General features: G+C 42.9%; 1 protein-coding gene across 2 annotated transcripts; it reads left to right on the top strand.

The window, feature by feature from the left end:
- The first annotated feature begins 105 nt into the window (after window positions 1-105).
- Window positions 106-16,396, top strand: LOC124145969. Of its 2 annotated transcripts, none has more exons than XM_046515969.2 (7): window positions 106-322; window positions 3,697-3,750; window positions 8,084-8,304; window positions 10,535-10,682; window positions 11,815-12,023; window positions 13,219-13,339; window positions 15,514-16,396. In XM_046515969.2, exons 1-7 carry the CDS (start codon window positions 211-213, stop codon window positions 15,672-15,674), a joined length of 1,026 nt encoding a protein of 341 aa, XP_046371925.2. In that variant the 5' UTR covers window positions 106-210; the 3' UTR covers window positions 15,675-16,396. The 2 variants fall into 2 exon arrangements, with proteins under 2 accessions (XP_046371925.2, XP_046371926.2); XM_046515970.2 differs by lacking the exon at window positions 106-322 and adding an exon at window positions 2,120-2,236.
- The last annotated feature ends 1,749 nt before the right edge of the window (window positions 16,397-18,145 follow it).

Genomic DNA, 18,145 nt, shown 5'->3' with positions numbered 1-18,145 from the left:
AATCCCATGTCAGTGGTAACGTAATGGAAGATTGCAGATTCACAACACAAACAAAAAACAATCGCCCGAACGCAACTTTATGAAATTATTATGACGCAGACCAACTGTGTGAACAGTACGTCGTTATCGACAGTCCTGCGTGCATCACCATAGCAACGCATAACGCCGCTTGGTGAGTGAGGCACTTACGTGGTTTAAAGGTGCAGGTAAATGTTGAACTCTCTCACCTGGGAAACACTGAAGTCAAGACCCGCGCGGCGCCCGGGGGTGCGGCACGGTGAGCCAGGCATCACACCGACCTCACTACACACAGGCAGCGGATGTAAGTATTGCTTTTACCTATATTGATTCATAAATGCATACCTTGAACTGTTTGACCCGTGAAGACTCCGGGGTAGAATAGGTCTTCAGCAACCCATGCTTGCCGTAAAAGGTGACTATGCTTGTCGTAAAAGGCGACTAACGGGATCGGGTGGTCGGGCTCGCTGACTTGGTGGATGCATGTCATCGTTTCCCAATTGCGTAGATTGGTGCTCATGATGTCAATCACTTGATTGTCTGGTCCAGACTCCATTATTTACAGACCGCCGTCATATAGTTGGAATATTGCTGAGTGCGGCGTTAAACAACTAACCAACCAACTAACCTTGAACTGAACTTGAACACCTTAGTAATGAAAACATTGCTGGTGAAGTGAAACACTCATATTGAAAACAACATATGCTGATATACATGTACTTCCATTCATATTTAACTCGACCCTGTCACTGTATCTATATAACTAGTGACATGATATTGATTGTTCTCAGTGACATCAAACGGAATAACAAATTAAGTACTGGGACCCTTTTCACAAAGTAGAATAGGTCTTCAGCAACCAATGCTTGTCGTAAGAGACGACTATGCTTGTCGTCAGAGGCGACTAACGGGATCGGGTGGTCAGGCTCGCTGACTTGGTTGATGCTTGTCATCGTTTCCCAATTGCGTAGATTGATGCTCATGATGTCAATCACGGGATTGTCTGGACCAGCCTTGATTATTTACAAACCGAGGTGATATAGATAAATATTGCTGAGTGCAGCGTTAAACAAACAAACAAACAAACAAACAAACACAAAGTGAAGGTACTATGACTGCCATAAGTCTGTGTTAATGTAGAGGAGAAACGCTAGTCGTTGTACTAAGAACGATTTGTGAAGGGGACCCAGTACGCATGATTATCCCAGTAAGACTGTATAGTGCGGAACCAACAGGGTCCGCACTAACAGGGTTCAGTGTATACATTTACACGAAAGTTGATATTTATGCGTTATGAAGGCAGGGGCAGTCGTCTTAGGCGCCGCGATTCGCTGTCCAGAGTTGCGTCCCTTGGGCACGCCAGAAACCTATGATTGTTGGTTCGAATCCCGGTTCGCCCCGATTATGTTTCTAGGTTTGTCAGCCCCATACCCGTGCTCGTGGGTTTCAGCGAAGTGGTAAACGTCTGATGCCTGCATCACTTCGGGCTTTCCTCCCACATTAAGCTGACACGCCGTGATATAACTGGAATACTGTTAAAAGCGGCGTTAAACTCCCTCACTTGCATTAATGTATATAACTACTGAGGTCATGGGATCTGCATAAAGCGTTCACCTGTTTCATTATAGCAAGGCGTTATAAAAATGGCCCCTCAAAAGACAAGCTTACTTTCATATATTACACATCTAAATCATGTGTGATTTACAAAGGGCGGGACCGCCTCCGTGGTATAGAGGTAGAGCGTCCGCCCGGAGAGCGGAAAGTCTGGAGTTCGATCCCCGGCCGCGTCATACCAAAAGACGTTAAAAGATGGTACTTGTTGTTACCCTGTCTAGCGCTCGGCATTAAGGGGCTAAAACAAGGACTGGTCGGCTCGGAGTCAGTATACTGTGTCTGAGTGGGGTATTCATGTTAAACTGCGGCATGGTATCTCAGTGAGCTAGCACTATAAATCGGCATCAGTCCGGCCTAGTACAAGCAGCCACACAAACTCACACACGTGCATGCACGTCGCTATATATAATTGCAATAATCTTGGACGCGACGTTAAACCCCATTTCACCACCTCACCTACTAGGGACGGACGATACGATATAGACACACAATCCTCGCCAGAACAGGTTTTCCAACAATTGTTATCAGTGCTGGAATGTGGGTGGTACACAGGCTGGTCGACAAGGTGAAACACTCACTTCCTGCGCGAATATTGACATACTCCGTAAGTTTTCATTTATATATCATTTTGACAAAACTTATTACATTACGATATAGTGTGGATTTTATTTCGCAGTTTGTTTAATGTCAGCATTCTGAAGACACATTGACATTCGGCTGTAAATAATCTGGGAGGACTGTCAACGACGATTCTGTGTTGTCAACGGTATAGCTTTGTGGGTGTGTTATTGCTTCAATAGTCATGGTTTACAGCCTAACGAGCTCTGGGAATCCGAAATGCAAACGCGACCCTTACTTGGCTGTACACCGAACTAGTGGGTTAGTTGTCAAGCAGATACTATATGTAGGAGTAGTAGTGGTAGTAGTAGTGGTAGTAGTAGTAGTAGTAGTATGAATACACAAGGCCATTTAGAAAGTGGTCAAATGTAACAAATGTTATATTTGGGATAACACTTTCTTAGTAAAGTACAGATTCTCGTACTTTTTTGGGTTGAGTCCCGTCTGGGATTCGAACCCACACTTGTGGGAAGTAGTAGTAGTAGTAGTATAAGGAGTAGTAGTAGTAGTAGTAGTAGTATCAGTAGTAGTAGAAGTAGTAGTAGTAGTAGTAGTAGTAGTAGTAGTAGTAATAATAATAATAGAAGTAGTTAGTTGGTTTGTTATTTAACGCCGCACTCAGCAATATTCCAACTATATGACGACGGTCTGTAAATAATCGAGTCTGGACCAGACAACCTAGTGATTGACATCATGAGCATCGATGCACGCAATTGGGATACGATGAGATGCATCAACCATGTCAGCGAGCCTGACCACCCGATCCCGTTAATCGCCTCTTACGACAAGCATAGTCGCCTTATACGGCAAGCGTGGGTTGCTGAAGACCTATTCTACCCCTGATCTTCACTGGTCAGTCGTAGTAGTAGTCGTAGTAGTTGTACTAATAGTAGTAGCAGCAGCAGAAGTGTAGCAGCAGTAGTAGAAGAACTTGTAGTAGTAGTATATAAAAGAGGCGACATCGTGCTAGTCCTGCCAGGAGTTACCTCCCCCTGACCAGCTAGGTAGTACGTTCACAGCAGGTGCGTGCACATCTCTAGAGGTGTCTGTTTTCTTGGCCACGAGAACCAAGGATGAAGGACTGGAGGAAAACACCACTCTCGGATACAACTGTTCGGAGAAGGGATATATTTTGGTTGACAGGCCAGCATGAAAATGATAATGAATGCAAATAATTCACGAAGTAATTTTTGTTTGGTAGTCGTATTTTTTATGAAAACATTCTATACCATATTAGTTATTGTAATACATTTACTGTTATCTTGAATATGATTTTTCCATATAAATGTGTGGTAAGCTCCTACCCCCAAGGATCCCTGTATTGACATTACAGAACCAACACTCCTGCTAATACTATTGTCGTGGTGCAGAAAGTTGAATTGTTTATAGGTATGCTATTCGATACGACTGATGCTGAAAATATACAAATGCTTTCTTTCTTTGAAGATTCTCCCAGCATGCAGCTGCAATGTTACACCATGATCGCCGTGATATCTGCAGGCAAGTATTATAGACATATTGTATGACCTCCCAGGCAGAATAAAACATCCACTTAAAAATTGATTTCACCACATTACAAACGTTATCAAAACGACACTAGGCTGGTGTCAGTCGTCGAAGCACTGCTACCTCAACGTCCAAGTGAGTGAGTGAGTATGGTTTTACGCCGCTTTTAGCAATATTCCAGCAATATCACGGCGGGGGACACCAGATATGGGCTTCACACATTGTCCCCATGCCGGGAATCGAACCCGGGTCTTCGGCGTGACGAGCCAACGCTTTAACCACTAGGCTACCCGACCGCCCCTCTCAACGTCCAAAACACACAATGATGCCTGTTTCAAATACACCCCCATTTAATAACCATTTCTTGTTTGTTTCATTTTTAGCCACCATCAAACAGTGTATACTTTCTTTTGTCCGGCAGTGTATAATACAAGTGTGACATTTAAATAATCCACAAAAATAAACAATATGAAAGTGACACACAACACAACACATAAGCCGCACTCAGCAATATTCCAGCTATATGACGGTAGTCTGTAAATAATCGAGTCTGGACCAGAGAATCCGGTGATTAATATCACGAACATCGATCCACGCAATTGGGATCGATGACATGCATCAACCAAGTCAGCGAGCCTGACCACCCGATCCCGTTAGTCGCTTCTTACGACAAGCATAGTCGCCTTTAACGGCAAGCATGGGTTGCTGAAGACCTATTCTACCCCGGAATCTTCACGGGTCCAAAACAGAAGTATATGCGTACAATAAACATATATCTACTTTAATAAACAACACAAGTGTCTCCACTGGTTCTCTACACACGCCAGTCAAGCCATCAGTCTGAACCCTCCAGGCTCCTACCAGGAGTATGGCTTGTATTATTGTTGAAACTATTATTCAAGTCTTTTTTTCTGAGACATTTAACCTCAAATCAAACCGGGAACATGCCAATATCATTACTATTATGACCAGGAACTCAACTCAACTGCACGAATGAGTATCTGATCTGAATTCGTCACAACAGGAAAAACAGTTTGAGCCGTATCGTCAGTGTATGCCTGAAGATAACATTGAATCTGCATGTACAATGCGCTACGTTTTTTGTCACGGGGACATACATCCTCATAACAAGGTCAGGCTATTCAGAGATATCGGGCGAATGAGAACATACTTCCCCTTGCGAAATTAGTGAGTTCGTGAGTGAGTTGGCTTTATACGGAAGCGTAGTAGGGCCACGGTGAAAATGTTTTTTGTCTAAGTATCTCCTACGTAGGACTTGTTATCTCCTACGTAGGACTTACTATCTCCTACGTAGGACTTACTATCTCTTACGTAGGACTTAGTATGGCCTAGAATCACTGTCTCCTTCGTACGACTTAGTATCTTCTACGTAGGACTTACTATCTCCTACGTAGGACTTTCTATCTCCTCATGAAGTCCTACGTAGGAGATAGTTATTCTAGTCCATACTAAGTCCTATGTAGGAGATAATAAGTCCTACGTAGGAAATAGTAAGTCCTACGTAGAAGATAGTAAGTCCTTCGTAGGAGAAGTAAGTCCTACGTAGGAGATAGTAAGTCCTACATAGGAGATAGTAAGTCCTACGTAGGAGAAAGTAAGTCCTACTCAGGAGATAGTAAGTCCTACTCACGATATAATAAGTCCTACGCAGGAGATAGTAAGTCCTACGTGGGAGATAATAAGTCCTAGGTAGGAGATACTTAGACAAAGAAAAATTCACCGTGGCCCTACTACGCTTCCGTAGCTTTAGGCCACTGTGAACAGTATTTCAACAATATCACTGCGTGTCAGCGGGGAACGACCTTTAAATATTCTTTCCTCTGTGTGTTGGGAGTGGGTGAGGGCGGGTTCCGGTGTGGACATTTCTCGCAGTTAATGAGTGAGTGAGTATGGTTTAACGCCGCTTTTTGCAATATTCCAGCAATATCACGGAGCGGGACACCAGAAATGGACTTCACACATTGTACCCATGTCGGGAATCGAACCAGGGTCTTCGGCGTGACGAGCGAACGCTTTAACCACTAGGCTACCCGACCGCCCCCGCAGTTAATGATATCAAAAGAAGGATGTATGGTCCTTCATAAAAAAAGAATACGGGACATGCAAACCATCTATATATTATTGATGTACAACAAGACCAATAATGTTAGTCGAATACTATTTTGCCCCATGGTGTTATTTGATTGTTACAGGAAATGAAACTGATGTTAGTACACTCACAGAGAAAGTGCAATATTTACAATTGATTGTTTAGCATCGCAATGTTGACCAAGAAGCAGACAATGACTTTTCACTCGTCTAGCCATACAGTCGCATTAGGATCAGGGCCCACTTGCACAAAGCGATCTTAACGCTAGGGTTGCTGGCGTGTGTGGGTTTGATTTTACGCCGCTTTTAGCAATATTCCAGCAATATCACGGCGGGGGACACCAGAAATGGGCTTCGCACATTGCACCTATATCGGGAATCGAACCCGGATTTTCGGCGGGATGAGCAAACACTTTAAACACTAGGCTACCTGGCCGCCTGGGAATTGCTGAAAATGTAATATTATTTATAATATTTCAACAATATATAAGTTTTTGCATGTGCATCCCCGAGGCAGGCGTCTTAAGTAACTAGGCTTTGGTATAGGCTAGTGGACACTCTGGCCTGGGGAAGATGGTTCTGGTGATGTTATCTAACAGAACCATATAAATGTGATACATTGAATTTTAACATTTTATTATAGGCTTGCTACAAATACCTATGTAACCCTGTATCTAAGACAGACTTACAATAGGTGTTGAGCTAAAACTGCTTTGTGCAACTGGCGCCCTGTACTTAAGATAGACTTACAATAGGTGTTGAGCTAAAACTGCTTTGTGCAACTGGCGCCCTGTACTTAAGATAGACTAACAATAGGTGTTGAGCTAAGACTGCTTTGTTTTAGGGGCCACTGAATAACAATTTCTTGTATTAACTGGTCGTGTTTATATAAACTTATGTTTATGATAAAAAAATCGATCCCATAGTAGATTTTTTCCTTTGGGTGAGATTAATTGATATCTACATTATAGATATCGCTGCAATGAAATTGCATCACAATGCTTTGCAGACCATTGCGACGTCATTGTTACCATGACGTGACAATCAAATAACATCTCTTATTACTTGCCCGTGAATAGATCACCCGTTTAATAAACATACAGCTGTATTACACATTGTGTAATACCAAAACGCGTGCTTTTGTACTCTCGGAACACGTTTCACGAACAAATATTGAAAGCTCTCAACATCCCTTGGCTTATTCAACGACATTGTGTGTGGAGTTGATAGATCACTGAGAGGAGCTTATGCACACTCGATGACCCCAGCAACCTTGTTGCTAGGCTGACGTCACATGGCACTGTTTCGCCGATGGATCTTGCAACAAAATTCCACCAATTACGTCATCGGGTATTGTGACGTTATTGTAAACTTTGAGATGCAAGACCCGTTCCACAAGGCGATCGTATTGTAGCGCAACGACAGTCGTTAGTCTAAGTTAAAGTATGTGAGTTGCGATATTCTTAGCCCTACGATAATTTTGTGAATTCTAAAGGTGGATCGTTGTATGGTATTAGATTCATACGTTTCAACTTTTGACGTGTGTGAAGTATTATTCTGTTAAACTCAATTGGACTATGCCATGGATCGTGTAGATGTCGGCCTATTCATACTCAACAGTATAATTCTAAAAACGTTATAAATAGCAAGTAATAAATAAAATACTAAACTCGCTCCCATGTAAAACCAATTTTATGAAACGAGTGAATAGTTGTGGTATCTGACGAGCGAAAGCAATTGGTATTACACGGGAGCTTGTAAAGTATTCTATATCTATATTTATGGCTCTGCTGCTGAAGCTGTAAGCAGAACATTTTACACTAGAGACGCTGCTTATTACTGTCTACAAACTGAAAAAAAGTTGAAAGAATGAGGTTGGATGATAAATAAAACACTCGTTGATATATTTGATATCAAAAGACACGCGGTGAGATTCTCTATATGGATAGGGACAGTGCGTGGAGTAGCCGAGTGGTTAAAGCGTTCGCTCATGGAATATCACGGCACCAGGGCCCCCTTGCACAAAGCGATCTTAGTGCTACGACTATTGTAAGCCTATACTATGTTAAAGTATGGTGCTTACGATCATCTTAGCGCTAAGAACCCTTTGTGCAAGTGGGCCCTGGTGCCATGATATTCAAGGAATACTGTTAAAATCGGCGTCAAACTCAACTCACTCACTCATTTATATGTATGTTATCTTTGTTGTTGTCTTCAGTCTTCTCGCTAGCAGCCAAGACAGTATCAGGGCAGTCTGTCAACAGCCTGGACACATGTAGACTGACGACGCCGTCTCTCGGGGAACAAGTTGTCACCGACGCCGTATCGGGGTTCAAATATTTCTGGGTGACGCAATGTGGTTACCACAGCGTGAACACCAGCTCCCCTAGTATTGAAGTAAGGGGGACGGAACACGTCAGTGATGCGGTGTTGGAGAAGGTAGGACCACGTCAGCCTCTCTCATCCTCGATAATCCAGGGTATTATATCACCCTTCTATTATGATACCCAGTTCCTATCCACCAGCCATAGTCGGTCAGCACGACGCTATAAATAGCCGTCCAGTCAAATTACCCTCACGAGCCAGAGATATTCTATGCCAACTTGTAAGCTTGGCCCCGTCTCTAGTATCAAAAAACCAGTATTCCTTCTTTGCATGTTCAGGCTAATCAAGATAAAAAAGAAAGGTTAAATGAGTGCAGTGAAAATCATAGGAACTATCCAAATAAAGAATACTTGTCAAAAATGTAATTTGATTGTAATATTATCAAAACAAAAGCATTGTTGAATTTATCGCATCAAACAATACAGAGAATTATCGGTATTACCAGTGGTGTGTGTATAGATATGGGCGTGGTGGTGGATTACGCATATGAACATCTAGTGTAAACAATTTACTTCGTATACGCTGCTATTTTTCGGCTAAAACTATGAAATGTTCTCTTGCTCTTGTGTTCTTTGTAATGCGTTCAAAATAGAGGGAGTGGTTTAGGGCTGGGGTGGGTAACTCGGGTACCCGGGTCGGGTGGGTACTGAGTAAGGCCCGGGTACCCACAGGACGACCCGGACCCGTGGTTAGTGACGTGATCATATTGTTTAATGGCGAAAAATATCTAGAACTCTATGGTTACACTATAAGTGATAAATGTTCACATTTCTTTCTGACTTTGCACACATTCCTTCTGAATTTATATGTCAACTTCAGTGTGTGCATGACCAGATCGGTTTATACGTGTATCTAAATTTATTTTGACTGGAGTACGGTCAAACTATTCCCAATCGGACATGTTTTACCTATCTCTTGAGATTTACAGTTGGTACCAGGGTAGGGTCGGGTAATAGGGGGCGAGTACGCGGGTAGTAAATTTGGACTCGTCCCAGCTTTAAGTAATTCAAATCTGCCGTTCATCGATGTCATACCGTGAAAGAGTTCGCGTTATATTCAGTCATAGTAGAATGGAAATTCATTACGCGTAAAGACTTTTAAAAAATAAGAAATCCAGACATGGAGGCTTGCGCTTAACGCACTTGTAGCTATTTTACGCGTAAAGATGTTTTTTTATTATCTTGCGCGCAAATGTCGTAACTGTTGTTTTACGCGTAAAGCTAAATTCACCACTTGTAAATACTTTGACCAATGAAAATTCAATGTATGACGATGCGTGTGATAATGCGATACAGTAGTGTTTAGTCATCATGTAATAGGCCATGGGCTCTTTGGTTTGTTTGGTCTGGACCAGACAATCCAGTGATTGACATCATAAGCATCGATCTACACAACTGGAATACGATGACATGCATCAACCAAGTCAGCGAGCCTGACCACCCGATCCCGTTAGTCGCCTCTTGCGACAAGCATAGTCGTCCTTACGGCAAGCATGGGCTGCTGAAGACCTATTTTACCCCTGATCTTCAAGTATATATAGATGTTATGTACATTAATTATACAGATGTAGCTATAAATGCTGCTTGGTGTGACGTGGTATGTTCATAACTTTTGATCTACAACCAAGCATGCCCTTTTCCGCGAAGATTTCAAAGAGCGTCATGCGAATGGTTGCTCAAATCTTGTTCCACAACATTCAAGGTCTTAGTAAAACTTTCACAACGTTTTATGGTAGACATGTGGAGATATTTCCAAATTGACGAACCAGTGACATAATGCTGTCTGATTCAATTCTACTTGGACGAAGTGTGCTTTGCAAGTGAACAGTTGACTTGCCTTTGCATGTGTTTGTGATGGGTGCCACCGCTGGGGCAGGATACTCTTATCTTTTCGCGAACACCCGGTATCATTTCTATTTTATAGTGATTCATTTCCACATACTCATGATATAGTCGGAATCGTACAATGTGCGACCTGTGAAGATCCGGGTTAAAATAGGTCTTCAGCAACCCATGCTTGCCATACAAGGCGACTATGCTTGTGGTAAGAGGCGACTAACGGGATCGGATGGTCAGGCTCGCTGACTTGGTTGAAATTGCGTGGATCGATGCTCATAATATCAATCAATGAATTGTCGGGTCCAGGCTCGATTATTTACAGACCGCCGTCATACAGCTGTAATATTGCTGAGTGCGGCGTAAAACAACAAACCAACCAAATACAATGTGCATTTTGCAGAGATTTCTTATGCCCATGGAAAGTGTTTCGTCCCTTTTGTTTTCAGGCAGCTCGTCTCACTCATCTGATTGTGTCGTTCATGTCGCCCACGTTGTTCCGGCGCGTTGCTGCCAACGTTGCTGTGGGAATCTACTACCGTCGCACCGAGGACCCCTCCGTCTTCCCCGAGTACACGCCGGCTCCAAACTGTAGAAGTAAGTGAATGTTGTTTAATGCCGCAGTTGGCACGTTTCAAGCATTGTCACGACAAACTGCAAATCATCAAGTTTGGCAGACATGTGAAAGAATGAATAGCGATCCATTCGAGTAGGGCAGGAAGTGACGCAAGCAGCCAAGTCGATCGAAAATAACGGAGCAAAATGACAAATAGTCAAGTCAGACATCTTGACCACCCAATCCTCATATGTTAAGTCGGCTCTAACGACAAGCTGGGACCTTCATTACACGTGCAGAAGGGGACCGCCTCCGTCGTCTAGTGGTAGAGCGTCCGCCCAGAGAGCCCGGAAGGTCCGGGGTTCGATCCCCGGCCGCGTCATACCAAAAGACGTTAAAAGATGGTACTTGTTGTTACCCTGTCTAGCGCTCGGCATTAAAGGGGTAAAACAAGGACTGGTCGGCTTTAAGTCAGTATACTGTGTCTGAGTTGGGTATTCATTTTAAACTGTGGCATGGTATCTCAGTGGGCTAGCACTATAAATCGGCATCACTCCGGACTAGTACAAGCAGCACACACGTGCATGCACGTCGCTATATAAGTGCAATAATCTTGGACGCGACGTAAACCCCATTACCCCTCACCCCACCTCATGCAGAAGGATGGACCTTCTCTCAGGATATCCAGACATGACATATTCTTCAGGCTTAAGGACCGCCTCCATGGTGTAGTAGATGGTGCGTCTTCCCGATGAGCTGTTGGTTGGTGGTTCGATCCCCGGACAGGTTATATCAAAAGACGCTCAAAGATGGTACTTGTCGTTACCCTGCCTTGTGGTCGACATTAACGGGATAAAACAAGGACTGGTTGACTTGAAATATAGTAATATATTGTGTCTGAGTCGAGCATCCATGTCAGTGGGCAAGAAAAATAAAATAAAACCGTTTTAGTCCGGACAAGCACGTCGCTATGTAAGTGTAATAATCTTGGACGCGATGTTGAACCCAATTTCACCCCACCAACCAATATGTGAGTGAGTGAGTATGGTTTTACGCGGCTTTAAGCAATATTCCAGCAATATCACGGCGGGACACCAGAAATGTCAACCTCATATATGTCCACATGGGACCTCCTGTATTTCTATGAACAACAATGCCTACCTTCTGTTCCAGACGTCTGCACCGGCAACTGCAGCCTCACCTGCTCCGACCGCGGCCTCCCTGTCGCATATGAGATCGCCTACGGTGGCCGCTTGGTCGTTGTTCCAGCTCAAAATGTCGCATGCTCGAGTTCGAATCCCAATCAGTTTGAGAACCTCCTCGTGGCAGAATTCAGTAGAGCCCTGTACAAGTATGGCCTCACGGAGACTCAGAAACTCAAGGTAAATACAAATAATGTTGCCATTTATGATACAGACTAATCTGAGTGAGTGAGTGAGTTGGGTTTAGCGCTGCTTTAGGCAGTATTCCAGTTATATCACGGCGCGTCAGCTTGATGTGTGAGGAAAGCCCGAAGTGATGCAGCTCTTTGACGTTTACCACTTCGGTGAAACCCACGTGCACGGGTATGGTGCTGACAAACCTAGAAACATAATCGGATTCGAACCCACTATCATAGGTTTCTGGCGTGTCCAAGGGACGCAACTATGCACAGCGAATCGCGGCGCCTTAGACGCCCCCGCGGATGAACATGACGATGTTCACAAAATAGAGCAGTTTGAATGTAATGCCATGACTTTCATAAACTAGAAAGCTGTAGGAAGATGTGTGGTAGAGGTGCTTACATCTCTCTCCTGCATCAGCTGCTGTCCCTCTGCTGCGTACAGCTGTTCTGTGGCATCCACCAAGTGATGCAGGTCCTACCCGTGTACCACTTCGGTATGGGTACGACAAAAATGGTTGCCAAAAACATAATACGACTGGCCTACCTGTCATGTGTGTAATTGTAAATGTTATGTACACTGTAATACGTGTATTTTGGTATTAAACATGTGACGGAAATGTTCTATGAAGTATAATATTAACAGAAAAGTGGATAACATGTGTATAGAGTGGCATCCCATTGTTATATACTCTGTCGGGCAAAATAAAGCATACCCTTGAAAATTGGATTTGATCAACAAATTACAAACTTTGCAAGGATGTAAATGTCGCCGAATCACCAATTTAAGGTCCAAAACACAACTATAATACCCCTATGAAATACATCCCCATCCGGGGCGGTCGGGTAGCCTAGTGGTTAAAGCGTTCGCTCGTCACACCGAAGACCCGGGTTCGAATCCCGAGATGGGTACAATGTGTGAAGCTCATTTCTGGTGCCCACCGCCTTGATATTGCTGGAATATTGCTAAATGCGGCGTAAAACCATACTCACTCACTGACATCACCATCCAATAACCATCTCTTGTTTGATTCATGCTCAACAACCATCAAACACAATCGGCATGACGAGCGAACACTTAAACACTTATTTACAGACCGCCGTCATACAACTGTGATATTGCTGAGTGCGGCGTTAAACAACAAACAATCAAACAAACATGGCATACTATTTACCTCGCTACCTCACTGTTTCAGCTGGAGGATGCCAACAGGGACGCCCAGTCTGTCTGGGGGAAGGAGATCCCAGTGACGGACTACTTCAGGCAGGCCACTCTCTCTTGGTTCCAGTCCACCAAACTCAACTCAGGCACAACATGTAACTATCCTGTATCATTGCAGTGACACCTTGAGTCATTTTACAATTATGTTTCGATTTATTATATTATGACAACGAATCCCAAACATGTTTTTGCTCTATCATCTCCAGGTGATTGAAAAAGATAGGATTAAAAGCAGACGAAATATATTGTTTACAAACATTTTAGCTTCTATTCCCAGCATAATTAGTGTATCGTGGTGTTTTAAGCCCTTTCGGACTCCTTTATAACTTTTAGTAAATCTGACGGAAAAATAATTGTAAAATGACTAAAATATTTTGGCGTTAGTTAAATTGCCTAAGTGAAAATTTCAGTCATTTTATACAGCGATTGATATTTGATGTAACATACATTAGTTTAAAAACCGCTCGTGCCATTCCGAACGGCAGCCCATGTCATCGTACAAGGCAACTTGAATGTTTGTGAGGTGGGGGGAGGTGAAATTGGGTTTAACGTCGCGTCTAAGATCATTGCACTTATATAGCGACGTGCATGCACGTGTGTGTGTGGCTGCTTGTACTAGTCCGGACTGATGCCGATTTATAGTGATAGCTCACTGAGATACCATGCCGCAGTTTTAACATGAATACCCCACTCAGACACAGTATACTGTCTCCCAGCCGACCAGTCCTTGTTTTAGCCCCTTAATGCCGAGCGCCAGACAGGGTAGCAACAAGTACCATCTTTTAACGTCTTTTGGTATGACGCGGCCGGGTATCGAACCCCAGACCTTCCGCTCTCCGGGCGGACGCTCTACCACTAGACCACGGAGGCGGTCTGAATGTTTGTATTATTGCACGTGCTTTATTTGGTTTGGGTTTGAGAAAGTTACATGGGGATGAGTCAGAGCGGGAAAGATGTAAACAAGCTATTAATAGAAACCTTATCTTCATCTCGCACATGTATAAATGACATATGTGTACATACGAAATAAATAAATAATTATGAAAATATTTTTTTAAATATTCCTAACTGTAAATTATTACACGAAAAATGTTTGTGTTAGATACACAATGTTTATAGGGAGTCAAAGTTTGTCACGGGGACATGCGGGAAACATTGACCCACTTTCCGTGTGGCGAGCTATGAGCACTTTTGTACCTCGTGAATAATAATAAACACACACTTTGCTAAGGGGGGCACGGGTGGCCCAGTCGTCTAAGGCGACGCGATTCGCTGTGCAGAGTTGCCTCCCTTCGGCACGCCAGAAACCTATGATTGTGGGTTCGAATCCCGGTTCGCCCCGATTATGTTTCTAGGTTTGTCAGCACCATACCCGTGCTCGTGGGTTTCAGTGGCAAACGTCTGAGACCTGCATCACTTCGGACTTTCCTCCCACATTAAGCTGACACGCCGTGATATAACTGGAATACTGTTAAAAGCGGCGTTAAACCCAACTCACTCACTCACTCACTCACTACGCTAAGCAAGAGGGAGGTAACTCTCATAGAGAAGTAGGATTCATGGTCATATAAAAACTACGCACTCACAACGTTGTGGGTTTCATTTTTAACAATATATGCAAGGCTCCACTGATCTAGTTCATTATAAAATAATATTACAACAATGTTACTATTACTTTGAAAATATTAATTATGAAAAAGTATTAATAACTTTACCACTGTTGATATACAAAACATTTGTATGCCATTCCGTCCAGCCATTGTGTCACTGGCCATGATTGTTCTTTCAGTTCTACACAATGCAACATATGGTCCTAACATATGATGTGCCAACAAAAAGAGATTTTATGCTATTCCATTCAATTAAATTTTTAAACATTTATCACAAATACCATTATGATTGTGTGAACTTAATACCTTTTGTTCCTTGAAAGCAATCACAAATGTTTCCAGAATTCATTGATGTAGTTTTGTTTTCATTATGTGTTTGTTTTCTATTTTTTATATTACATATTTACTTAAACACAAATGTGTCATGCTCTCATTCCTGATTCTGAAGGTACCACATTTATTTATTTATTTGTTTGTTTGTTTGTTTGTTCATTTATTTATTTATTTATAAATTATTTATTGATTGATCTATTTATTTATTTGTAAATTTCAATTATTTATTTATTTATTTATTTACCTCGAAAATAATTAAGCCCCTCACTAGATATTTCCATTTAAAATAACCATTTTTAAATCATATGTTGTTTCCCATGTTCCAGACGGTATGAACAGTTGCCAGGGCTCGGCGTTGTGCCCCAGTGAATGGTACTCCAGGAATAACATCAGACAGAAAGACCACAGACTCTATGATGCTCTCAACGATATATACAACAACGACCGTGCCTACATACACGGGGGTATCACGCTGTGCGAGTGGTGATATGGGAATATGGCCACCGTGTTGTCTGTGATGTCAATACTGAGGACAATACAGACCAGTATACACATTGCGAGATCTCGGGTGGATTCATCGGCTACGACAGGACATCGTCCAAACTTCACGGGTGTGTATGCACTACAACCCGTCATCACCTGTGAATACAAATAGGCGGTGTTATAGTGACGCGTGTATATTTTAGTCAATTGATGACTGTAAAGCTTTAACGCAAGACTAATCTTGATTTTCCGCCGAAGCAGATTCCATTTGTCGTAAAGGGCAAAATAGCTGTGAAAATTATATGAACGGACCACTAAAAATCAGTGATGACACCAGGTGTTCCCGAAAAGGGTAAGCACGTCCTGCCCTACCGGTTGCACTCGCTATTTAAAAGTTAATATTTATTGCTTGACCCTGCGATGCGACGGCGGTTTGTAAACAAGCCAGACAATTAAGAAATCGATGGACCAGAAAATCCGGTGTGCGAATCCTACCGATATTCAAACTGTGTGTGGAGCAGTGGCCGCAAAATGTGCACATGTTGCACGTGCAACATTGCCGTTTGTGCGGTGTTATCTGAGCGCTGATTGGTCTAAGCATGGGTTGGTTTCCCTCTCGCTGAAACCAGGCCGTAGCTTGATTCGTTGGCTAAAACGAGCGATTACACTTCAAAGCTGCCGTATGTATTCACGGGTGATGGGGTTACGTGGTGTATATAAATAAATCTTGAAACCACGTGACACTACTTTGTGCGGAATAACAAGGAAAGTACTGTCGAAAATGTTAAAAAACTGCCTTTTGTCCGTTAAAACAAGATAGAATGTTTTTTACAGACTGTTGCTATTGAAACATGGAGTAACTACCGATCTACCTAGCTGTGGTTTGAAGTATTTCAGTCACAATGAGTCCCATTTACAATTTTATAGAAGAAGAATTCGAAAGAAAACTACAAGTGCAGAGTTTAGTCCCTTGAGGGACTGTAGAAATATGCGCATTCGACTCCGTTCTAAATACGAATACCGCCTCCGTGGTCTTGTGGTAGAGGGTCCGCCCGGAGAGCGGAAAGTCCGGGGTTCGATCCCCGGCCGCGTCATACCAAAAGACGTTAAAAGATGGTACTTGTTGCTACCCTGTCTGGCGCTCGGGAATAAGGGGCACAAGGACTGGTCGGCTCGGAGTCAGTATACTGTGTCTGAGTAGGGTATTCTTTCTTTCCTACAAGTCTACCGTATGTTAAACATAATAAAGAAGGCAGGGGTCGTCTCAAAACCAAAACCGGTGGCAAAGGGTAGGTTAGGCGTGCAGTGTACAAGCTTTATGAGCAGAAGGTACCCTAGACTAGGTGTAGAATTCGCGAGGAAAGTAAAGACACAATTAATGTTCCCCGAGCTGTACGTGAATTATTCCTCTTCACGAGATGGGATTTTGATACAGTGAGTGAGTGAGTTGGGTTTAACGCCGCTTTTAACAGTATTCCAGTTATATCACGGCGTGTCAGCTTAAAGTGGGAGGAAAGCCCGAAGTGATGCAGGTCTCAGACGTTTACCACTTCGGTGAAACCCACGAGCACGGGTATGGTGCTGACAAACCTAGAAACATAATCGGGGCGAACCGGGATTCGAACCCACAATCATAGGTTTCTGGCGTGCCCAAGGGACGCGACTCTGCACAGCGAATCGCGGCGCCTTAGACGACGTACTTTATTGAGATATGCGTTGACGCGGGGAGCACTTAAGATATGTACTGCAGTACTTCATTTGCTTGGGAAATGATAGAATAGTTAAAGCTATGAAACGGGATCAGTATTGGAAGGTTGTTTTTTTTAATCAAGAAGTATTTGTTGTTCTACAACTGTTCCAAGCTGACACGCCGCGATATAACTGGAATACTGTTAAAAGTGGCGTTAAACCCAACTCACTCACTCACTCACTCACTCAATAAAGTACAATAACAGCAATATTTTGAGACCACCCCCAACTCGGGTGACATTTGCACCTGTGAGAATGCACGGGGCGGTGTGAGGTCATCACCTCGGGACAGGTGTTAGGACCTCAGGCTATGCCGTTTCTGTATGCTTGACAACACACTAAAATTTTAATTTAAGTTTATCTTCATTTTAGTTGTAAAGAACCTTTTTAGGCCAATCAAAGAGTCATTTAGGATAAATTAGTTAGATTTGAGTTTTTTTATTGCCCTATGCTTCGTATTTATCAAATAAAGCCAGACAAGCATTTTGCTAGCATTTCCGACAGTACTTTAGTTATCCCGATTAGGGTAAACGGACCACAAGGGTATTTCAGGGAACATGTTACGCCAGCTTATATAACTATGTATACATATCGAGGTATATTTCACTAACTGAACATGATTTGTTTTGTGTTTATAATAAAAGGTATGTTTAGCAATTTCATGGAATGTACTTCATGCCTGACCGAGCAGGAAGGTACAGAACATTGAATCCAACAGCACTAATT

This window comes from Haliotis rufescens, unplaced genomic scaffold (assembly GCF_023055435.1).
Source record: "Haliotis rufescens isolate VD_foot unplaced genomic scaffold, xgHalRufe1.0.p SCAF_9, whole genome shotgun sequence".
NCBI lineage: Eukaryota > Metazoa > Mollusca > Gastropoda > Lepetellida > Haliotidae > Haliotis > Haliotis rufescens.
The sequence above is the reverse complement of the archived record's forward strand: the minus strand, read 5'-3'. Positions and strand labels throughout refer to the sequence as shown.

What these genes read in the sequence shown, in the direction of transcription:
- LOC124145969 (XM_046515969.2), top strand. Translation starts at nt 211, where the DNA reads ATGTTGAACTCTCTCACCTGGGAAACACTGAAGTCAAGACCCGCGCGG. An exon ending in GTGATGCGGTGTTGGAGAAG is followed by an intron (nt 8,305 to 10,534) that starts GTAGGACCACGT and finishes TTTTGTTTTCAG; the next exon opens with GCAGCTCGTCTCACTCATCT. An exon ending in ACTCAACTCAGGCACAACAT is followed by an intron (nt 13,340 to 15,513) that starts GTAACTATCCTG and finishes CCCATGTTCCAG; the next exon opens with ACGGTATGAACAGTTGCCAG.